Consider the following 23,715-nt stretch of genomic DNA (forward strand, 5'->3'; position numbering starts at 1 on the left):
CAGTAGTAGTCATGGAGATTTATAATGCAATGTGAAAGAGTTGAAACTTTCAGACTCAGGCTTTGCAAGTGGCCTTCATTCCCTGATTGATAGATAGATTCATAGATAGATAGATACTGTAGATAGATAGATACTTTATTGATCACCCCTAGGGGAAATTCAAGCCAAGGGAAAATTCAAGTGATCACCACTGAATTCAGTTTAAAAGTGTATTTCTTTCTGCCATGCTGTCCTTTTTATCACCAAGTGGGGGCATGGCAAGCTGAGATCAGGTGAATTTTTTTGTGTCAGAACATTGCTTTTCCATCGATGTAAGATCAAAGATCTGAAATCAGATCTGAAGCACGTAGGATCAAACATCTGAAATCAATGAGGATAATAGTACAATAGCTGTCCTGCATCCAGAATGATGTAAGCATTTTTTTCTGTGGTCCACCAGTGAGTTAAATTCATTAGTGGGCATGATTAACCCATTTGCTTTGCACTTTAAAAAGTCTGTTTGGACAAGTAAAGCATCTGTTTTAAACTAGAGTATGCACTCTTTCTCTGAAAAAGTTACACCGTGTTCCACTTTTCTTATGTACGTACAATACCTAATATGAGTGCACAAACCAATGTACTTTGTGCATTCATATTAGATGTAAGTGCAATGGCAGTATGCAAATTCTAACACAGCGGTGGTCTCAGCGCTAGTTTATTTTTGGCCAGAGGACCTTAATGCAGCGGGTTTGTCCCCTGTGTCAGACTTTGATTCTGATAAGCGTAGTGTGCTCATTGTTGTGCGTAGCATCTGGAGGGCTGTTTGGCAATTTGGGTTGAGCTGTGGCTTCGTACTTCCTGTGTGAGCTCAGACGAGTGTGTCCTCTGAGTCGGCGAGGGGAGATTTTCCATTATTTTGCAACAGGTCACATTGGCTGTTGTAGGTCTACACTTAGTAACAAAAAAATAAAAAGAAAACAAAAGAAAAACAATGTCAGCATGAGGCAGGTACAAAGAAGCTCCATGTGATTAGTAATTGTGCAGGCTTGTCACTCGTCTGAGGCCTGAGCATGCAAAAAGTAAGACTGCATAGACATATGCCGTAACAGTGTACTGGATTGATTTGCTCTGGTTTGCAATCGACCTTGACACGGCAAACGACTCTCTTTATTGTTACTGAAAAAAACTGTATGGTAGAATCACTGCTAGACATGCAATGCTGTGACATTTGAGCAGTTGACACATTTCTACTGTTTTTAACATAAAGAGAACAATCTTCTACATTTGGCCTTGGTAATAGTTAACTGTGTTGTACTGTATACGTGTTATATTTTTTGAGAAAATAAAAACAAATTAATTATTAATTTATGAATTAAAAATACTAGTGCTAATAACAATAGCAAACCTGCAATGTCTTACAGTTGAATACATTTGTTATATAATGTATTACCTGTACAAACTTACAATGACCAAATCCATACCGATGCCTATAGTTATTGATCTGACCCTCCCTCCCCTCTTGCAGAAGTCAGATGGGCACACCTGTCCATACTGCCGCTGTGACATCCGAGGGACCGAGTCTGTCCTCATCGAGCCCTACCTGCCCGGCCAAGGCAGCGGGGCCTTCGTGGAAGAGCCAGAGGATGAGGACGAGGAAGACCACGAGGATGTGCAACAAGTGATGAAGAAGCTGGCCTCCATGAAAAAGGTTCGTCAAACCTGTAAAAACACATTAATACATTTAAAAAAGCCACAAATAAGTGAAGATCTCATGGAGATACAAGTTTGGCTTGCACAAGAATTTGGACAACGAAAGTAAATATCACTCAGATGTTGATGCATGCTCAACCTATGGTATTTTGATTTCCACAGAAGGCGTCGGAAGACTATCAGACCCCAAGTAGACCAGTGGACTCCAGTCTCATGCCGCCTCCGCTGCCTCCAAAACTCACCTCCTCGTCTCCATGCCCCTCCCCGAGACTCCCACCTCGGTCCCCAATGGCAGAAGCGCGTGCCAATCATTCAAACAACAGAGTGGTAAGCGTCTCACATAGCATGCGGTTGTGCATGGTGTTTTGATATCCTTTATATACAAAAACGTTTACATTTTATCATGTTTTGGGAAGACACAAAAATAAATGACAAGAAGTATTACGAATTGAAAAAACACTTGTCACTTTCCACACTATCAGCAGAGCAATGATCAGAGGAGGAAGTCATCTGCAATGAAGTAAGAACCTTATCATCCCTTGAACTTCCGGAATGTTATAGATTCAAACGAAAAGAGAGTACATGACTGTAAAGACTTTCGAGGAAGTACATTAAGGGCATACAGTACGATAGTAAAAGTTAAGCAAGCCAAGTTTGAGCAACGAAATTAATCTCTATGGAAGTAGAATCTGACATTACCTCACAACTGGAACATGCTGCTTGCATCGGTCTTCTCTGGTGAACATTTCTTGTTTGCATCCTTAGACAGCTCTCATTTTTTACATGTTTCAGAGTCCAAAAGGAAGAGCACTGCAGAGGTGAATGGGAGAATTCTGGGAGCTCTTCTACCCCATTCACCCGTTCACCCTCCCAAAAGTGAGTTGATCCTATATATTCAAACAAATAAACAAACAAACAAACAACAGCATTGGTTTGCTATCTGAGAAACAGTCAGACTGAGGTTTTCAAACCCCAATGTTGCATGACCCTATCATGGAGAAAAGGTTCTGATAAATCCCACTTACTTTACTCTATCTATAAACACACAACACACACATCCACTTAGTTTGTTTATCTTTGGATTGTTATTATTTGAATAATTAAATAACCACTTATTTTTTGGCTTGATACAATATTGATTTTTTTTTTTATTCCCGCTTTAGTAGTGAAGACTCAAACTCTGAATCAAGCAGGCCATCGTCCTCCCAGTCTGGCAAAAGCAGTGAGTACAGCTGGCCACCCTCACCCATAAAAACAGAAGTAGATGATCTCTAATACTAGAATAGCTTACCATCAGAACATCATTGAATCATCTACTGATGAAAGTGGATATCACAGTGTTTACAGTTACTCAGTACTCAATATCCCTCTCTCTTGTTCTTTCTCTCTCTCCCAATCTCTCTCTCCATCTCCATCTCCCTCTTATTCTCTCTCTCTCTCTCTCTCTCTAACAGATGATGTGCCTTGGTCAGGGTCCTCATCCTCATCCTCAGGGAGAAAGAAGAGAGACAAAGTGCGGGGAATGACAGAGGACAGAAGTGGGAGGGAGGATAGATCGAGTGAAGAACTTGGGACTCATACGGAGAGACAAAAACACATGTCGTCTTGACAATCATTTTAACACCATCGTACTACAATACTTCTGACTTGAAGGGAACATGGACTGAAAGGCAAGCAACAAGTGCTATCAGATGACTAAAGATTACATTTACAATACACATTAACAATAATATGTGTATGAATGTCTGCTATGCATAAAAATCACCTGTTAAGACTGACTAAATTCTAATGTAAAAATATGAAATGTAAATTACCAAACTAATGTTGCTTGGAAATAGTGGTTAAATCCTTGTTTTGTATAGAAAATGATGGTTCTGAAACTTATTTTAATTTATGTATTAGCCTATACGTTTACTTGTGTTTTGTAGGAAAGAGGTTAAAATGATATTGATGATGTTTTGAGCCAAGGCACTACCTCATATTATCAAAAGCACAAGCAAAGGTTTCAGAAACTAATGGAAGCGGCAAAAATGACAAGACATAATTCAAAAAGCAAACATGCCATGCTTCGGTATAACTTAGCATCTGACAAAATACTTGCTCACTTGAATGGACATTCACCTGATTCTATTAAACCACTTTGTGCCTGAGCCTGTTTTTCTATAGAGTTTGATGTAATCATTAACAAACAACTCTAAAATATGTTTTGTTCTTAATGCTATTACCCTTGCAGCTTTAAAATCAATGATATTAGGCAATGTATATTTTTGTATCTGATTGAGATACAGATAGTGAGAGGATGAAGTGGTTCACGCCAAGATTGTAGACAGTGTCATTTCTACCCCTGGTGGTGAGGCAGAGGAACTAAAACATGTTCTAATAACTCAGTGCCCAATGTGTTTTTCCCCTTTAACACGGATACAAAGAGCGCGCTTTTCGGCACCTAATGCTTTTTTTCACATCAGTCTGGGTGACTTTTTTTGGAGGGTGAGCTGGGGGAGTCTCTTAAGGGGTCTGATTATCACTTTGCAAACCCATATCTATCAATTTAATCTATTCCCTTCATCAGTACACACACTGATTCTGCCGCTTACCAACCTGCAAACAGTAAACAGATGAATATGCTGGCCTGCCTGTTACATCACATAGCCTAAATACTCTATCAGAGATGCACTCAAAAAGTCACAACTGAACTTGGCAAGCAGTACAAAGTGGAGACAAGTCTGTGACATTGTCAGTGCATGCCCAGACTGAGCAATGTTGCAGGGCAACCAGAACCAGTTCTCAAGAAACTGATATTGAAAGTTCTCAAGAATCTTGAGGTTGGTGTGAGTGTGAGCAACCTACACGTTAGTCATCTTTTATGATGTCATCACGTCACCAAAAGTAGGTTATTGGTTTTATCAAAAATATTTGTCAGTATTTTTGAACTATAAAGTATATTGATACAAAATGTGAAGCCATTTTCTTTAACAAAATAAAATACAAATGACAACATACTATCTTGTATTTGATCCCTGGCTGTTGGTTGCAGCAACTCAAGCCTACTGATTTGTTTGTGTTTGTGTTTTAAGTTTATGTACAATTTTAGCAGTGTATTTCATATGGGCCTGCTGGTCAAATGTCCGGTGCTTCTGTCACTCATCTCATAATATTTGATAATGTAGCAATGCAGCCTATCGTTCTGAAGGCAGCTAAGAAAATAAAGGCCACACAAAAGCATACCAAGCTAGAGAGAGAGAGGAGAGTGCTGCGTTGGGTTGGTAAATAAACAAAAAATCAAATGCTCTTCGGAAATGGACAAAAATTAAATTTGAACAACTGCGACAGTCCAAGATGTGTAGGAAAGCATTACTACATACAGTATAGGACACTTTTTGGTACGGATGATTTATTTTTCCATTGTGATGCTTACAACCCTTGCTAACCCATGCTACTCTTGCTTCACCAGCAAGGTAACAAGAGAAGCAAGATTACAAGAGTAACAAGTGGACGAGGCAGGATATGACATAGGAGAGATAGGACACTAGAGACTGTCTTATGGGTTAGCCTCCATGGTCTCCTTGATCCAGGGGAGGAACTCGCAGACCTTGACGTAGACGCCAGGGTACCCAGGTTCGGCACAGCCCTGACCCCAGGACACCAGTCCATGCACTTCTCCAAAACATTCAAGAGGACTGCCAGAATCACCCTGGCACATCCACAGAGAGGGGGGCAGAGAGAGAGAGAGAGGCCAGTCAGAGGTGAAAAGAGTTGGAAATAATATTCACTATGTTCACCAATACATCAAAGCCCACTTGGGCCTTAATTGATAGTTTCTACAAAAGACATGTTAGAGTACCAAAAAGATAATATATAGGCTATATATACATACTGTATATATATGTACTGTATATATATATATATATATATATATATATATACAGTATAAGATTTTAGGAGTCAGTTCCTTTATAATGTATACGCACATTGCATGCATCCTTTCCTCCTTCCAGGTATCCGGCGCACATCATTCTGCGGGTGATCATGCCAGGGTAGGCATTCTCACATTCCTGATCGTCAACGATGGGCACATCCAGACACTGAAGCGTATCACTGGTAACATAGTCTGCAGAGAGTGGCAATAATAATAATAATAATAATAATAAGCTTTATTTGTATAGAACCTTTTATCCACACAAAATGCAGCTCAAAGTACTTTACAATTGGAACATGTAACACAATGTCACATGCAACACAATAACAGCATAACATATTCCTCTTTGTTGCTGTGGCCATTTATGATCCAATCAGGAACATATCAGAAATGTGGAAAAGAACATGTAACACAATAGAAAAGAATCAGCCATTAATCCTCGTTGCTGTGGCCGTTTATGATCCAATCAGCAAAAGATTGGATCATAAACGGTAGCCTTAACCCTTAACCTTTAAAATGAGTGGTGCTAGAGACTAATGGATTTCTTTTCCTCTCTTTCTTTTGAATTTGACATATCTGTGCTGTGTTAATGATTTTGCTGTTACCCATGTGGGAAGGGAGGGGAGGGGGGTGGGAGGGCTATGGTTTACTCTGAATTGTATTTGTGTATGCATTGCTAAATACCAAAAATAAAAGTTATAAAAAAAATTAAAAAAAATGAGTGGTGCAATTGTTGCAACAACCACCACCAACCACCAACCATTATACTCTGTCTCTGTCTGTCTGTCTGTCTGTCTATCTGTCTGTCTGACTCTGAATCTGTCACTCACCTCCATCAGGGAAGTACTTGCCCCAGCCGGACACAGAGCAGGACATGCCACCGTACGGGCAGCCAGAGGGCAGAGGGATGGGCTTCACAGCATCGGTCAGCTTCACAGGGTGGAAGAGCTTGATCAGCATGATGTCATAGTCCAAGGTTTGGTAGTCATAGCTGAAGCACAAAACGGGGGACAAGGGATTCTGAAAGGTAATTACCAACTATAGTATACCAATAGTACAGTGTGGAAGAAAGGTAGAGATGAGTGGAATAGCAAAATCCAGCTTAATAGATCTTTATGAGAGCTCAGCTTTGAGACAACAGTACACATCACAAGCAGAACTACTAATACCAGCATAGATTAAACAACCAATGGAGTAATGCATGTAAATGACTTTGAACATCGGTTTCACAAAATGGCAACATGCTAAGTGTAAATGCTAACTGTGATTGAGGAGCACTGAGCACATACCTGGGATGCCAGACAATGTTTTCGGTCTTCATGAGCTGTTCTGTGCCAGTAAACTCTCGTGTGTTGTGTTCTCCCAGAATGATCTGCATGGCGTAGGGGCTGAGGGAAGGGTCAAGAGGCACAGCTCAGATGCAAACATGAACAACACGAAAGAAAAGGTCAAACTCAGCCATAACTAAAAAAGGTTCCTTTGAAGGATGTCAGATAATCATATGCAACCAGAATTATGTATCACATAGTATACAGTAGAATGTGCATGTTATCACATAGTACATACTGTATATTTCCATATATCATTTAGGAAAAACTATCTACAAAATCTCTTTACTAACACTCCTCTGTTGATATTTGTCTTCATAAACAATATAAATTTATGAGTATAGTGCGGTGCCCGTTCAAACAGAAAACCCATTGTCCAATTGCATGCCTGCAGGTATGAGTGCTTTAAAAACAGGATGATAGGGAAAACATCATTCCAGCTAAGCATTCAATAATATATATTGAATACAATATAATAATCTATTAACCTATAATTAATGTGCAATAAGCAGAATTTAGGCATGACCGCATGTGACATTTTTACAGATCGAAATGACATACGCCTAACAGTTAAGTTGAGTAAAGGCTATGTTAATATTGTTAAACTTATTGTTAAACTTATAATAACTTCCTGATAGAGAAGACAAACCATTTTGTAGAAAGATGCATCATTGATCAAAAGCACTCCTTGTCTAGCTATGTGGCATTCTGAAACATCCTTAAATTCAAATCATTTTATGCAAGCAAACTGCATACAGGGACTGTTTATTGATGATGTCAGACATGATAATCATCCAAAACATCTTGCATCTTGACCCGTGCTGTGCCCTGATTCAATACCTTCACAACTCTGCTTACCCTCTCTGTCTCTTTCTGTCTCCGCACTGTGTAGAGCAGAGTGAGCCAATGTGTGCTTCTTTTACCCATATTTTACATTTCTTATCCACGTCAAATCCACATTTCTTATAACGCCAAACGCACCTGCACACACACACACACACACACACACACACACACACACACACACATACACACATACACACACACATACACACACACACACACACACACACACACACACACACACACACACACACACACACACACACACACACGTATACATCAATTTGATGTCAGACTCACTTGTGCCAGCAGTGGGCCACAGAGAGCACCCACTGCTCGTTGATGAGTACCCCTCCACAGAAGTGATACCCGTAGTTAAGGGATGCCATGTATGGCTTAGAGTTTGGGGAGCACTCCGTGCCACCGATGATCCTGCCATCCTCCCTGGGCACTGCCACTGCAAAGACATCAGGCAGGGACAAAGCCACAGTCACAAGCCACAGAGTGGTGAAATGGTGGGATTAGATCAATTAATAAATACAAATTATATATGTGAAATTTGGCTGAATACAAAACAATTTAATGATGTCGAAAAAACTTCACATGCTAACAAAATCATGTGCTCCTGATATGACAGAAATTATTGGTCAGTCGTATGGCATGTGCTAATCAAATAAATAAACACATGAGTACATGAGAACACATAAGCAGCATTACTATATATATATATATATATATATATATATATATATATATATATATATATATATATATATTGTATATACACACATACACACTTAATAACACAGTGCATTCCAAAGTCTCATATAAACTGCACATTCTCCTGCACCACTATCATTATGCTATTAATTTACCAGCAGCTCCAGCAAGCACCAGCAAAACAAGCAGTCTCATTGTTTCCAGATATGTCAAGGGCCGAAGACGACAGGTCGTGCCTCAGCTCATTTATAAAGACTGTCTACCCTCCCATATCGGTGACAGACCTGTCTACCAACCTGTTGGGTTAATGCTTAATCCCAGTATCTGAATATGTGTTTGTGAGTGTGTGTGTGTGTGTGTGTGTGTGAGCGAGAGAGAGAGAGAGAGAGAGAGAGAGAGAGAGAGAGAGAGCGAGAGCGAGAGAGAGAGAAAGGGTGTATATCTGTGTGTCTGTGTGATGGTGGAACGCGAGGTGAATATTGTAGCATGCAACATATTTCCCACGAAAGAACATTTAATCATTTATCTTTGTGACTGTTAGTATTACAACCCCAAAACAGAACAAGTTGGAACGTTGTACAAAAACAGAATGTATTAATCTGCAAATCTCTTAAACTAATATTTAGTTGCAAAAAGGACACAGACAACATGTCAAATGTTGAAAATGACAAATTGCACTATGTGACAGTGTAGTTTGAAAGCTTCTTAACATGATTTTGTGAAGTATTTGGGGAGTTCATTGTCTACAGGACATCATTTTATTAAAATATTCACAGAATCCAGAAAAATCTTTGCAAACAAGGGCAAAGAGCTGAAAACCAAATGGGATGGCCGTGGTCTTTTGGACATTTTGGGTGGCAATGCATCAACACCAGACCTGTTTCCAGACCTGTCAGTGTATGGGTTCAGGAAAACCTTTGATAACCATTATCTATGTGCACAGTTTGATTCTCCATTCAAAAACTGCAGCCAAAATTATAACAACCAAAAACAGCCAAAATTTTATTGAGACATGATACAGAAAACATCACGTCTTATCTGACCCTAAAATGGACTAAGGTAACATGAAAAAAGGTCATGTGGTTTGCCATTATTTTGGAGATCATGGACTCATATTGGAGAGGGCCTATCCAAGCATCCAACCTACTGTAGTGCTCAGTTCAAAACCCAACAGTGTGGAGGAGCATTTGTGCCTACAGTATGTGCATCTTGCACATTTGGCAAAGGACGATTAATTCTGAAATATGTGCACAGGTTTGGAGCAACATATCGGCAAAATTAATTCTGCACTTATTTCAAAAGTATTTCTCCACAGAGAAAGAGTCCAGGTGCTACATTGGGAGCAACAGAATAAAAAAAAAATATCCCATATGAGCAACTGAAATATTAAACGGGAGTAATATTTAATTCTTAAAACTAGCAGCTGGTCTCCTCAGTTCCTAACCATTTGCGGAATTTTTTTAAATGAAGAGGTGAAGCAGCATATTCTGTTTTTGCAGTTGTTGCATTTTACACAATGTCCCACCTTTTTCTGATTTGAAGTTGTAGAAAAACAACAGGATCAAAGAAAATGGAATACGGTTATCATCTCTAGATATACTCTCTACATTGGTGGAAATGTCACAACTGGCTTGAACTTAATTTTGCCCTTGAAATGAGGCCAAACATTGTGTGAAATTGCCACCTGTAGTCTATTTGTCTGTCAACTAATAGCCCCAATGATGGCCAAAATACCAAGCCATTTTGGTTGTGCATCATCTGTAAATCTGTACTCCATGCAAGCTATTAACAAATAAAGGGCTCCAAGGGTGGCGTGTTCTGTGTGTGTGAGGTGGGATAGCAGGTGCCAGGGAACAGGTCAGGGGGTGGGTAAGGAGAGATAAACGCACCTATAAAAGTACTTGGTTGATAAGTGGGGTTTCCAGTCGGGCGAAGATTTGAGCCAGCAGAATGATCTCCATCTATTTGGTTGCTTTCGCTCTTGTGGGTGCTGCAGGTCAGTCATTTGGCTATTGTCAAATACTGCTGTGCGTGTGATGCATGATGAATTCCTCGACATAGATTAAATGCAGAAAATAAATATTTTACATGATTTAATACACACATAAAATCGTGTTTATTTAAACATTAAATCACTGTAATTATATATATATATATTTTGATTAATATTGAGTATCTACAGTATGTATTTTGTTTCCTTGAATGCATGTCCTCAAAACAGACATGAAAGCTATGTTGATCTCGGTGTCTTAATGTCTTCATTATACCTTACATTAGCATATCATAACTGTATGTAAGTGTCCTTACTGTAAATTGTACCTCACTCTCCTATTCCTTGTTGTAACAGTTGCAGCACCACTGGATGATAAGATTGTTGGTGGGTATGAGTGTGCAGCTCACTCTCAGCCCTGGCAGGTCTCGATCAACATTGGCTACCACTACTGCGGAGGCTCCCTCATCAATGACCAGTGGGTCATCTCTGCTGCCCACTGTTGGCAAAAGTGAGTACTGCCGCTTTGAGGAAGTGTAAAAAGGTTCTCAATCATTTATTCCTTTACGGTATTTTTGACAACAACAACAACAACAACAACAAAAACATATCTGCTTACTTATTATTATTATATATATATATTTTTAAAAACCTTCTTTATTATACATATTTATTTTCAACATACCTCATGGCTGTTTGTGTTTCTTTGAGGTCCAATATATTACACATTTTACACATATTTTTCACATATTATATATGTATATATGCATGTACTACAGTATGGGTGCATGAGAGAAAAAATGCGTCAGATATAATCAGGGACAATAATTAACGGCATACAAATAAATATCAATAGTTTTTCTTAGATTTTGATGGATCTCAGATTTAATTATGGTTTCAGTTCTGAGGAGAAACTTCTTAATCCATTGATGATGCCTCTGTCTCCAGTCCCTTCACACAGATTGCCATCCTGGGTGACCACCACATCTGGGAGTACGAGGGCACCGAGCAGTACATGGCTGTGGACGCCATCTACTGGCATCAGAGCTACGACTACCAGACACTGGACCACGACATCATGCTGATGAAGCTGGCTCACCCCGTCACTGTCAATGAGTTTGTTAAACCCATCTCTCTGCCCACAGCATGCGCCAACCCTGGAGACATGTGTGTGGTGTCCGGCTGGGGGAACATCTACACCGACTCAGGTCTGTATCATGTGGAGAGTGGGCGTAGAGGCTGGGGAAACTTCCCCCCTGCTTGTCATAGCATTTGAGTTATGATTCAAGATTCAAGAAAAGTCACTGTCAATGTGAAAGGTTGTAAATCCTTTATTAAATTGTTACTGTCATTTTGACAATGGACAGCACTACAGAAGAACTCTTATTTCCTCCTTTGAGCTTCATTAGAGAGAGCAGCTGAATAGCAATATTTAGACTACCCTACTTTATATTTAACCACATACAAAGATAAACAGCTTAGAGTAGATACATATAAAAATGTTAGATTTTAGATTAAAATAAAGATGAATAAAGATGATTTTTTAATAAGGTTAATTTTGATGTAGCATTCTCTCTCTTCTTCTTACCTGTGCCCCCTCCCCTCTCGCTCTCCTCCAGTTTTCAACCCTTTCAACCTCCAATGTGTTGAGGTGCCCATTTTGTCGAACAAGGACTGTGACGTCTCCTACCCAGGGAAGATCACAGAGGTCATGGTGTGCGCAGGCTACCCGGAGGGCGGCAAAGATGCCTGCCAGGTAAGGGATGAGGCTGAACTCCATTTCACATCCACACAATGGATGGATAACAGATGTTTTATGGTTTATATCGTAGCAATAACATAGGGGATTATGCATGCATTATATTAGCTTGTCCCCCTATATAATTCATATAATATTGAGTGTTGTTTCTAGGGTGTGTAGCCAAGCATTTCATAGTATTTTTTTTTTATTATTATTTTTACATTTCCAGTTACTTTAGACTTTCATATGCCCAATAATACAAGTATGATGAGAGAATTCTCATCTCTCTCTCTCTCTCTTTCTCTCTCTCTGTCTCTCTCTCTCTCTTTCTTTCTCTCTCTCTTTCTTTCTCTCTCTCTCTCTCTGTCTCTCTGTCTCTCTGTCTCTCTCTCTCTTTCTCTCTCTCTCTCTCTCTCAGGGTGATTCTGGAGGCCCCCTGGTGTGTAACGGGGAGCTGCAGGGCATTGTGTCTTGGGGTTATGGCTGTGCTCAACCCAACTACCCCGGCGTCTACACTAAAGTCTGTGCCCTCATGCCCTGGATCAACGAGATCCTCTCCAGCTATTAGGCACTAAACAATAACAGCAGCGCAATAAACAATTACAAACTTGGACAGGGTCTTGTTGTGGACATCCATGTGTCTTTAGATATTATCCCTTACCAGGGATAAGAAAGACAGAGAAACAGCCCTCTTTAGGTAACAGTCTTGTCTGTCTTTCATCCTTGGTTCTCCCCTCTTTTTCAAACATTGTATACAGTACACAGCTGTAGTTGAGAAAACAATGTTTTTTATTGACATATTATTTTTCGATAATACGCGCGGCTATGAAGTAGATCCTTTTTTGGGGGCTATGACACTTTATTAATTCGCCAATGTGAATGTAACGGTAAAAACAACAACTTTGTATCTAAGACAGCGGCAGTATAAACAAAAGTGATAGTAGCAGTGGTACAGTATAAGCAGGAGCGCCGTGCGCTTATAGGAAAATAATGCACTTATCGAACGCCTGCGGCGTCGGGACATTATTACCACTTCGAACGTGCATTAAGAAGGCTACAAACTTTGAATAATTTGTCTGAGGAATATATTATTATTTATCAGTGCATTGAACCATTCCACACATTAACGGTGAAGAAAATAATTCTAAACATATTCTTGTTTCATTTGGTGTTTTATCTTTGTAGTATTTTTTATATTTTGGTTATTTAGTATTTATCACACTATTACTACATCCATTAGGGCTGTCAAACAATAACAATGATGACAATGATGACAATATTTATTATATAATCAATTATTCATGTTTCAACAAGAAATATTATACATTTGAACACCTCTATACAGAAAAAGGTCATTGAGCCTTAAAAGGCCAATACGAATAACACAAGCCCCAGGCATTTAAAGTCGTCCTCTTTGAATTTCAACATTTCAACACGTAAGACTGACTGTGGGTATAGAGCAAAAACCAGCATTGACCTTACACGACAGAATAACATTGAAACAATTAAAAAAAGGAAAAAACAGTAACTGTATGTTTCCATTAAAAATAAAAGCACAAAGACACAAACCATATTTGGAGATGCCCAACATAACTTTCTGAGGTATCATTATAGCTAATAGCATCTCCACCCTCCATTTTCAGCTTTCTGACCTGATGTGATCAATTCTGGCTGTCTTAAGCACCTCTCTGGCGGTGTCTGCCATCTCCTTCAACCCATCGGTCAGTAGGCCCAGGGTGGTGGAGTGGGACATGCTGGCTGCCCTCTTGCTTCCCCAGACGGGCACCAGACTGTAGGCGAACTCAAGGGCTGCCCGTCTACTCCCCAGTGCGGAGAGCTCCTTGCTGCTCAGCTCCTTCTTTCGCACGGCCATGACCAAAGGTCGGGACTCCCGCACTTCTCTCAGCGAGTGGTTGTTCACTCTCTCAGAGAGCTTATCCAGGGACTTGTCGTCCAAGCCAAAAGCGTAGTAGCACTTGGAGAAGAAGCCAAGCAGGATTCCAGCGTCGCAGGCCATCGCTAGGCCGGGAACTGGTGCCATGGAGACGGTGGCTGCTGCTTTGGCCAAAGAGAAGGCCGTGCCCTCCAACACTTTGATTTTGCTCTCCAGCGCCTCAGTGGAATAGATGGGCAAGAACAACACCAGAGCATCTTTCTTGTGCTCAGGAAGATCCCTTGACAGAGTTTCCATCAGCAATAGGAAATCATATTTGTTTAAATCAAGGGAGGATATCAAGAACACTGAGGGTTGTACAATATTCTTTAAATGGTTTATACAGTCTTGTCTGATATGATCAAGCAATTTCTCCTCATCAAAGTTCTTCCTGTTCTGTTCAGCGCGAACTTCGTTGTCTATTTTTGAGCGCAGGAAATAGAATTTCTTTTTTTTAGTCAGTATCTCTCTGGCAAGCATCATATCATTCTCTTTGAACCTCTCAGAGGAAATGATGATGAAAAAGTCATACCTTTCAAATTTGACAGCTTTCAGATATTTCTTTGCCTTGAACTTGGGACTCCCTGTTCCTGGCAGGTCCCATAGGCTAACATTAGGCATTGAGGGATGAGGGTATGGACACGCAACCATGGAAGTCTCAGTTACCCCAGTTGGGGCTGCATCCTTGTCATCATTATCAATCCCCCTGATTGCATTGATGAAGGTCGACTTCCCTGCACCAGTCATGCCTGTCACGGCAATATTCAGAGAGACATGGTCGAGACGAGCCATGTTGGGATCCTCCAGCAGTTGAATGTTGTCAGCTTCCATGTACAAATGCTCTTGAAACTGCAGAGGTTCTGAGTAAATTGGCAGCTCCATTGGTTGGGTATTTTGCAACTTTTCTAGTGGAGCGTCTCTGGGAAATGTTTTCTGTGGATCATTCACTGTCCTGGTCCCCTTAACATCTGGATTGGTTTCCTGGTGATCGACTCCCAATGCTGAGGTGCCCAGGTAAGGTTGAGTTTTAGGGGAAACCTCTGCATTGCCGTGGTTATGTGGCTCTTTACTTACAACTGCAGTGTTAGGGTTTACCACAACTTTGTTGTCATTTCCCAGTGTCTTTTCGATGTGAGTCTCTGTACGTTCTCTTGTGACAGATAGCTTCTTTTCAGGTGACTGTGGCTGGGATATGATGGAAATGGTGCTTGCTGGTGGAGTTGTCATATCCTCACGAATTCCAGATTCTGAATTCACCTGTTTGGGATGAGCCTCCTCGTCAACAATGGACTCTTCAGGGTAGAGTTGATCCCTTTTCAATTGTGTGGACTGCGAATGGGCATCCTTATGTTCTCTTGGTGGCTTGCTCTCTTTGCTGCTCTCCATCGGAGGCAGCAGATGGTGGGCAGTATTCTCTACCGTAGTCTCATCCCTCTTTCCCTCAGGTGTTGCAATGACCACTTGTTTGGACTTTTGAATGGATCTTTCAGCTGTGTGTTCTTCAGCATTCTCTTGAATCACTTGTTTGCCCTTATCTTTTATGGCTAAGCCTGTTGTCTCAGTGTGGGTCAACTTTTCCATGCTTTTACTGTCTTCATCCATTTTCATCTTTCTCAGAGGGTACAACTGATCCTTGCCGTCAGAGTGCTCTGAATTGGATTCAGGTTCGCCCACTGTGCCATGGTCATCCACACTTTCTCCTCGGAGATTATCTGCACTTGTTCTCTTTTGGAGGATTATTGTAGACTTGTTCTGAGAGCTGTCTGGTGTCTTGAGCACATTATCCTGAGTGCCATTAGACATTTGCTGAGACTGACCTTGTGTATTTTCAAAGAGAGTTAGAGAAGCCATTTCCTTCTCAGTGTTCATTTCCTCTGAGTTGGACACAGAGGGTGACTTTGATATTTGTGTATTTTCCATTACCGTAGTGACCTCATCCCTTTTCTTGGTGCCGATGTGTTCTGCATAATCTGTGGACTTGCTTTCTGATGAACTCACCCTAGGAGGATTCTCCTTACTTGCATTGCCATCTGTTACATTTTGATTGGAAAGTGTGAGCAAATTGCTGGGTTTATGCTTCTCCTCTTCCTGCTGGGTAAGTGTTGCTCTGCGTCCATCTTGCAGGATAGATGTTGCGCCTCCTCCTTCTTGCTGGGCAAGTGTTGCCCCTCCTTGTTCCTGTTGGGTAGGTGCTGGACCTCCTCCTTCTCGGTGGGTGGGTGATGCTCCTTCTCCTTGCAGGATAGATGTTGCTCCTCCTCCTCTCTGTTGGGTAGGTGTGGCGCCTCCTCCTCCTTGCTGGGTAAGTGTTCCACCTGAATCGGTTTTAATTGATTCTTGTGGTGGCTCATCAACAGATAATTCTGTGAGGGCATTAAAGGGAATGAATAATGCTCCCTTTTCATCCATTAATATATTTGTCTCGGTCATGGCTATCCTGGTCAATACAAATAAAAAAACAAACAAAAATGATGAACAACAAGGGGACATTTGATTAATATTTAATATAGGAAAATTGTGTGATATTTTTCACTAGCATTATATTAATGACTCACCTCAAAGACACAGTTACAGATGTCACAGTCAGTTGGTAGCAAGTGTGCTTCCTGTTATTGAGAAATACCAATCAATAATTCATCTGACTAACATTTAAAAGTTACACCTTTGGCGAAGGGTATTTGTATTGAAATGTTTCTCAGCTGAGGCCACTATTTCAACTGTTTGCCAGAAACTTAATTTGCATGTGAAAAGAGGACTGATCGCCGACTGTTATGCCTTGGCGTTTCCTGTTGTCAAGCAATTTAACACCACAAGTCCATAACAGGTTCCGACAACTGGAAACAGATAGGTGCAGCCTGTCCCCCAAACAAAAACAAAACCCTGAATGGAATTTCTCTGGGAATAGGCTGCTGATGAGAGGGGTGAACTGCCTGAAATAAAGCAAAACGAAATGTCCCCTTTACTCGGTTGATATCACAGAGGCCTACGCTGTCTTGGACAAAAGCATCTGCTAATAATTTGAAATATAAACATAAACAAATGTGACTTCCTGTGCAGTAACCGATTGCCCCTTCAAATTAAACATTAACCTACTCTTTATTTAACGTATACTCAATTTTCTCACTCAAATGTGACATAATGTAATCGCTGCTCTCTCCCTTTGAATAAATGGATAATTCAGTGCCATATGTAGAGTACAGTAATTACAAGCAGTAAAAAGGGACATCCCCACCGATGACTCCCTCATCCGATCAGAATTGAATAAATTGTTTGACTGGATTTAACTGTAGGTATAGTGATCAGTTAATTCATGTGGCCACTTAATTGTGAAGGAAAATGTATCTTTGTCAGTAATATATTTTGATGAATGTGATTTCAGTCATACTGTACGTGGACACCAGGCTGTGCTGTGCACTCTGTGTACCACATTTAACAACACATAGCATTGGGGATGGGAGGGTGCTATCCACAGGAGGAAGCAATGTCAAAGAGAATTCTTAAAATGCTTGTTAGTTGTTAGAAGTAAAGAATTTACCTTGGTTTTCCTACATGAATTAAAAAAGTTGTGCTTAAACAATATACTGTATATATACTGTACATACAAACACACACATACATATATATATATATATATATATATATAGAGAGAGAGAGAGAGAGAGAGAGAGAGAGAGAGAGAGAGAGCGAGAGAGAGACAAACACACAAACACGTTTAACTATCCACACTGAATACAGCGAAGACATACACACATCACTCTGCCACACTTTGAGAGAGAGAGAGGTCTTACATTACATACCAAAAATGAGATAATACATACAAGTTCTCCAAATTAACAGTTATGATCAGCCTTTTTTTTTACCATCAACACTTTGACCAAACACTTTTGAAACCATTCATTACTATTTTCAGTTTTTCTGCTAGATTCACGCAACAGAGAACTTTACCACATGATTGTGAGTATGACGTTTCTAAAAAGAAAAATACACTCACCTCAATGTGTTTGTGGAGAGCTATTGACATAAACACCTAACTAAAGGTGTAATAAGAAATATTTGTTGAAGAAGTGGTTTAAACTGTGGGTGTGGCCAGGACTTTAGGCCATGCCTCCAATGTGCTTCAAAGTTATGTGCTCATGTAGGGACGAATCAAAACAAATACTCTGGAGACGCATGGTGTCAGACTCATACCAAACATCAGCATGTTTCTTGTTCAGAGATTAAAAAGTGGTTTGAATACAGTACGTACCAGTTATTTGAGTCTCACCATGACTGACATGCCCAGATTATTTTAGCCGCAAAAAAACTGCAATTCCTGGTAAACTTCCTTTACTTACCGGCAACCACATACTTTTGGTGATGACATGTCGGTACTCTTTGACAATTTTTTGTGGGAGCGAGAAACAGGGAATGTGCCAGACCATCAAAGTAGCTCAGAATGTTGCCTTAGCTTTGTACATTCTTATGCTAATGACTAAGCTATGTGGTAAGTAGAAGTAGGCCACAATTCTCGGAAGGCATAGCAGTGTTCTTGTTAAGCAACATACTTTCCTTCTGTGCTGTGCTCCTCATCTCCGAGTGACTTGGCCAAAGTTTACATGCCACTGTTGTAGAAACTCCCTTCTCAAAACTCATTTATTTCCAGTGGAATCATGTGTGTTGTAGCTGTAACTACAGCAGAGTGGTACAAAATATGACTGCAAAAATAAATCACACTTGTCAGTTTCTCTCCATCTTCTTCTCCAGCCCTACTCTTTTTGTGCATGTAAATTAGTCTGTGTAGAGAATGTGTTTGCTACTGTGTGCTTCTCTGTGTGTCTGCTTGTGAGTGTGTGAGAGTAATGGTGCGTTTGTGTGTGTGTGTGTGTGTGTGTGTGTGTGTGTGTGTGTGTGTGTGTGTGTGTGTGTGTGTGTGTGTGTGTGTTGGTGCGTGTGTTTGTGCATGTGTTTGCAAATTATACTGTGTAAATGATACTCTGTGGATGTTTTCGGTGTGTACTCGGGTCCAAGCGTTCAGCAGGGTTCTCTCAACACTGGACACCAGATTTAAAATATTGACACTACCAGAGTTAAATTCTTAACACCACAAGTGTCCAAATGCATTATTTTCAATGCAACAGTTTTCATGTGACAGTGCCAAACATATGTGAATAGTTTTCTAGGAGTGTGTTGATCATTTGAAAATTGAGTGTAAAGCAGTGAGTAGTGTTTACAGTTCCGCAAAAAGAGAGCTGTGCTGTGGATTGTACCTACAGTACTTGCAAAGTGTGTGTCACAAAATTGCAAACTGAGCGGCAAATGTACTAATCCTTTTGCGCCCACTTCAGGCGTATGGCTTGGTAAGGTAGCGAAGAGCAGTGAAAGGCGCAGAATTCTGGGAGTTGTTGGCTTTCAGGTCACATGAGCCAAAATTTAATTTTCGGCTTTTTCTCCCATCTCAGATGAAAATGAGGGAATTATGCGCAACCATTCAAAAATATGACTAAGCTTTTAACAATATAAAGCTTAATGCAAAGGGGTGAAATGCTCGCTTAAGCATTCAGAAAAAAACTGTAATAGTGTGATCCGTCAATTCCACGTCAGACTGATCAGCTTTCCTAATTGGACTGATTTCTCTGCTTATTTCTTTTCAGTGGCTAGAGCTAGAGTAGGTAGCGATTCATTTTCACATGCATGACATAACACAAACATGGACTGAAAATACACATAAATAAGTTTTGTCTGGCAGGGCACCTTTAAAGGAACACACCACCTTTTTTTTCATATTAGACTACGTTATTCCCTTAACTAAGATGAGTTGATATACCTCTTGTGTTTCAATGCGTGCACCCAATGGCTCAGGCGCACGGCACTACTTTGACAGTACTTACCTAGCCCAGTTCATTCATTAGGATCCAAACAGAATTAGAAGTGACAAAACACCTCCACATTTACCCTATTAAAATGTAGTTGCACGAGTAGTTATACGACCAAGTGCTCCCAAGTGCTATTCCGCCACACATTATAGTTACTGTATCCTTCTTACCAGCTTAGAAAAGTGCCACGTTTTATTTTGTCTCGCCATACTTAGTTGTGTAACTACTTGTGTAACTGTATTTTGATAGGGAAAACGTGGAGGTGTTTCGTCGCTTCTCACTTCAACTCTATTTGGATCCAAATGAATGAACTGGGCTAGCTAAATGCTATCAAAGTAGCACCGCGTGCCAGAGCCATTGAGTGCATGCATTGAAACGCGAAAGGTATGTATCAACTCGTCTTAGTTAAGGGAATAACATAGTTTAATATGAAAAAAACTGTGGCGTGTTCCTTTAAGCAAGACACAGACTATATGGTTACTGTTGTTTTTATTAAATGATACTCCGTGTGAGGGACCGAGGCGGCCACCCCACGTTGTGGGAGCTGCAACATTGGATTTGGTGGTGGTGTTGAGGGAAGGAGATGGCAGGAGACAGCAGTTCAGTACAAAATATGTACAAAACAGTAGGAACGCAGACATCAAATCCAGGGATCTTCAGGACACACAAGGCAACAATTTATCTTTGCCATAAACTAGGCAACATTTCTCTCTAGGCACCTGGTCCCAAATAAGGCGACTTTGCATTTCTCTGGACCCAAACTTCCCCTTGCCTCACAACAAGCAAGGTTTACTTTTCAATATCAACTATTAAACTTTCCTATCCTTGGATTTGTTGCTCATTCCATGGTCTTCTCTGCATCAAGACTCTAGCCTTTGTGTGAAATACACCTGCCTTGATATGACCAGCCAATTAGCCCAATCAAGGTTTATTGTGGGGGAAAAGGAGAGGGCTCCTTTTTCACACTCTGTCACCATCTTTATCCATGAACCAGGAAAGCCAGTGAAACCAATGGGAAATATGCAAACATTTGAGGGAAAATAACAATTAGGATAGTAAATATTATCGATATAATTAAATTCAATTTTATAAATGAACTTTATTGTCAGGAATCACAAGCTATTCAGTCAAGTATCTGTAAACATCAAACGTTGGTTAGACCACAGCAAATTCAGGCCATCATCTGTCCCTTCACAGTAAGTCACACCATGATCTACAGTGCAGCAGTTTCTATTTATTTATTTACACTCGATTAAGCATCGCTGCTTCCAGCATTGCAGCAGCATCTTTGGCCATCTCCTTCAGTCCTTTGTTCAGTATATGACGCATCATGCCCACAGAGATGATCCCGGCAGGTAGAGACCCAGCAACTACAAACGCTGATAGCACCATTTTCATTGTCATGAGCGATGCCATCGTGGGAGTTTGGAGAAAGGACCTCAGTACTTCATCTTTGATTCCCCCTTTAAACCGTGACTGCAGCACATTTTTCAGATCCTCTTGGTCCATGTTTACACGGGATGCAAGGCGCTGTAGGGAGTTTTCATCCAAGCCAAACGACCGGAAAACTTTGCTGAAGAATGATTTTGCAATGCCATAGTCCACAGCCAGGGTCAAACCAGGAATGGGCAGTATTGCACCGGCACAGGAACCAAAGGCTTGGAGCGATATCATCTTTTGAAAATACTTTTTCTTTCTTGCCAGAGCATGCATGGAGTAGACTGGCAGAGACTGGATGAGGGCCTGCTTCTTTTTCTCTGGGAGATCTCTTCTCAGTGTATCGATGAACCTAGTGAAGTCATATTCCTGCAAACTGAAGGAGCTTACGAGGAACACCTGTGGGTTTCCAACAACTTTCAAGTTCTTCCTACAGTCCTCTCTGATCCGAGATAACACGGTGTCCTTGTTGAAGTCTCTTCTTTGGTGTTCTGCATTGATATCATTGTCAATCTTTGAGCGAATGAAATAAAAACGTTTTTTCTTCCTCTTGATCGCTTTGGCCAGGTTAATGTCATTCTCTTTGAATCTCTCTGAGGTGACAATGATGAAGAAGTCATAGCGGTCAAACTTCACATCAGACAGGTATGTCTTTGCTTTAAATCTGGGAGTACCGATACCTGGCAGATCCCAAATAGTGACATTTGGCATTGTGGGATGTGGGAATGGTGTCGGCTCCATTGTGGTCTCTGTTACTCCTGTTTCCGCTGCTCCCTCATCATCGTTGCTCAGACCCCGTATGGCGTTCACAAAGGAGGACTTTCCTGCTCCTGTATTTCCAGTTACACCAATGTTGAGTGTCACATGATCCAGACGTTCAACTCTCTGCGCAACTCTCTCTGCAATTGTGGTGCTCGAGACACCTCTATTTGGTATGTTATCTTCATTCCTGTTTTTTTGTCTAAATTCTTCTTGACAATTTTCATATAGACACGAAGGCTCTGTGTAACCATTTCTGTATACATTGTCTTGATATATATCATCTTCTTCTTCACAGATATGCCGTGAGTCATGATCTTCCTCATAGATAACTTCATCAACATAGGGATCCACACCATCACCCTCTAATGAGTACTGATCGTCTTCAACATCAAGACAGTTGTCAGAATAAACGTCAGGCCATGGGACGGTGCACAAGTCTTCATCATCATAAAGGTTGTCCATGGAGCGGATATGATGATTTGCTCTGGTGTCACTGCTGCTGTGATATGATATGGATAATATGATTAAGATTTTTCACATGATGTAAACAACTACAAATAATAATTTAAATAGCTAAATATTAAAACTATCAAACTTGAATATTTATTAAAAATCTGCTATATAACATTATTCAGCAATCATTCATAATGACTTTTTCTCACTTGATTCTTACAGTAAAATGGTTGATAGCTATCTAAAGCTTTGCCATAATTTGCCCCCCAAAAATGTCAAATTCGCTGAATAAGTTATTAACATGAACATTTGTACCTTAATCAAGAGCAGTGTCTGTCCTCATGCCTGTTCTTTGTAGATTTAAGAGTCTCTGTGCTTTCTGCTTCTGAGTTCCAGTTCCCTGAACAGAAAGCCATATTCATTGCTTGAATTCCTTTTGCTGTTTCCGTGAGCTCAAGTGCAGAATAACTGGATCTGAAAATCCCTTGGTGGCTGCACAAAAGCACAACATTTTTCATTTGTTTTCAACTTAAAGAGTGTCTACTCCTGTCTGCGCAAAGGACACAATGTCTATCTGAAAGATACAGTATGCCTTTGCTCTGGAGCAACTACTCAGTTGGTCTTTATACTGCGTATATACATGTATAGACAGATAGACATGGAATATAGATAACATCAGTATGTGTGTCTGTGTGTGTGTGCACGCACAGGTATGTTTTGCTGAGTCTGAGAAGGAAGTGCTCTGATTTACTCCAGATTACCTAAACTGAACATATTTGAGGTGTCATGTCTTACAGCTACATACTTTTTGTTAATGTTACTTGTGTTGGTAATAATAAACATCTAAAGCAAACAAAAGAAAAGCAACAAGATCCCTGTTTAGTAGGCCTACTGTCTCAGTTGTGTCCCAAATTCCTATTTCAATACTGTATCATCAAGATATGGCATGAGAGTGTAAAAATGATACCAAATCAATGGTGAAAGGATGTATGAAAACAGGAATTTAACGATGATCTTTTTGCAGGTCTTAGTTTTGGGACCTAAATAGTAG

The 23,715-nt window shown here is 40.4% G+C and overlaps 5 protein-coding genes across 11 annotated transcripts in view; 2 read left to right on the forward strand and 3 right to left on the reverse strand.

Annotated features, from left to right (window-relative positions):
- The window catches only part of cblc (Cbl proto-oncogene C, E3 ubiquitin protein ligase), a 23,368-nt gene extending 18,077 nt beyond the window's left edge, over nt 1–5,291 (forward strand). For 2 of the 5 annotated variants that reach the window (XM_062538975.1, XM_062538976.1), the window contains exons 9-14: nt 1,505–1,687; nt 1,852–2,016; nt 2,172–2,209; nt 2,482–2,565; nt 2,853–2,911; nt 3,144–3,839. In XM_062538975.1, coding sequence (XP_062394959.1) covers nt 1,505–1,687; nt 1,852–2,016; nt 2,172–2,209; nt 2,482–2,565; nt 2,853–2,911; nt 3,144–3,298 — 684 coding nt within the window. In that variant the 3' untranslated portion in view covers nt 3,299–3,839. Of the gene's footprint in view, nt 1–1,504; nt 1,688–1,851; nt 2,017–2,171; nt 2,210–2,481; nt 2,566–2,852; nt 2,912–3,143; nt 3,840–5,140 lie in introns of those variants that run through there. The other 3 variants (XR_009939674.1, XM_062538978.1, XM_062538977.1) reach the window with 3 other exon arrangements.
- LOC134082933 (trypsin-like) lies at nt 5,228–8,702 on the reverse strand. The gene is made up of 6 exons (XM_062538990.1): nt 8,652–8,702; nt 8,077–8,233; nt 6,895–6,993; nt 6,436–6,596; nt 5,658–5,797; nt 5,228–5,380 (listed from the first exon to the last, which is right to left on the reverse strand). Exons 1-6 carry the CDS (start codon nt 8,689–8,691, stop codon nt 5,228–5,230), a joined length of 750 nt encoding a protein of 249 aa, XP_062394974.1. The 5' UTR covers nt 8,692–8,702.
- Nucleotides 8,703–8,919: 217 nt separating this feature from the next.
- LOC134082934 (trypsin-2-like) lies at nt 8,920–12,833 on the forward strand. Its single transcript, XM_062538991.1, has 5 exons — nt 8,920–10,492; nt 10,844–10,997; nt 11,435–11,694; nt 12,106–12,242; nt 12,646–12,833. The coding sequence occupies exons 1-5, from the start codon at nt 10,447–10,449 to the stop codon at nt 12,793–12,795; spliced, it is 747 nt and encodes a 248-aa protein (XP_062394975.1). The 5' UTR covers nt 8,920–10,446; the 3' UTR covers nt 12,796–12,833.
- Nucleotides 12,834–13,491: 658 nt separating this feature from the next.
- On the reverse strand, nt 13,492–18,202 carry LOC134082920 (uncharacterized). Of its 3 annotated transcripts, none has more exons than XM_062538967.1 (3): nt 18,152–18,202; nt 16,716–16,766; nt 13,492–16,597 (listed from the first exon to the last, which is right to left on the reverse strand). In XM_062538967.1, exon 3 carries the CDS (start codon nt 16,588–16,590, stop codon nt 13,867–13,869), a length of 2,724 nt encoding a protein of 907 aa, XP_062394951.1. In that variant the 5' UTR covers nt 16,591–16,597; nt 16,716–16,766; nt 18,152–18,202; the 3' UTR covers nt 13,492–13,866. The 3 variants fall into 3 exon arrangements, with proteins under 3 accessions (XP_062394951.1, XP_062394953.1, XP_062394952.1); XM_062538969.1 differs by having other exon boundaries at nt 13,492–16,592; nt 18,152–18,177; XM_062538968.1 differs by having other exon boundaries at nt 16,716–17,090; nt 18,152–18,176.
- Nucleotides 18,203–21,097: 2,895 nt separating this feature from the next.
- On the reverse strand, nt 21,098–22,673 carry LOC134082926 (interferon-inducible GTPase 5-like). The gene has a single exon (XM_062538980.1). It carries the CDS (start codon nt 22,671–22,673, stop codon nt 21,255–21,257), a length of 1,419 nt encoding a protein of 472 aa, XP_062394964.1. The 3' UTR covers nt 21,098–21,254.
- Nucleotides 22,674–23,715: the final 1,042 nt, after the last annotated feature.

This window comes from Sardina pilchardus, chromosome 6 (genome assembly GCF_963854185.1).
Source record: "Sardina pilchardus chromosome 6, fSarPil1.1, whole genome shotgun sequence".
NCBI classification, from domain to species: domain Eukaryota; kingdom Metazoa; phylum Chordata; class Actinopteri; order Clupeiformes; family Clupeidae; genus Sardina; species Sardina pilchardus.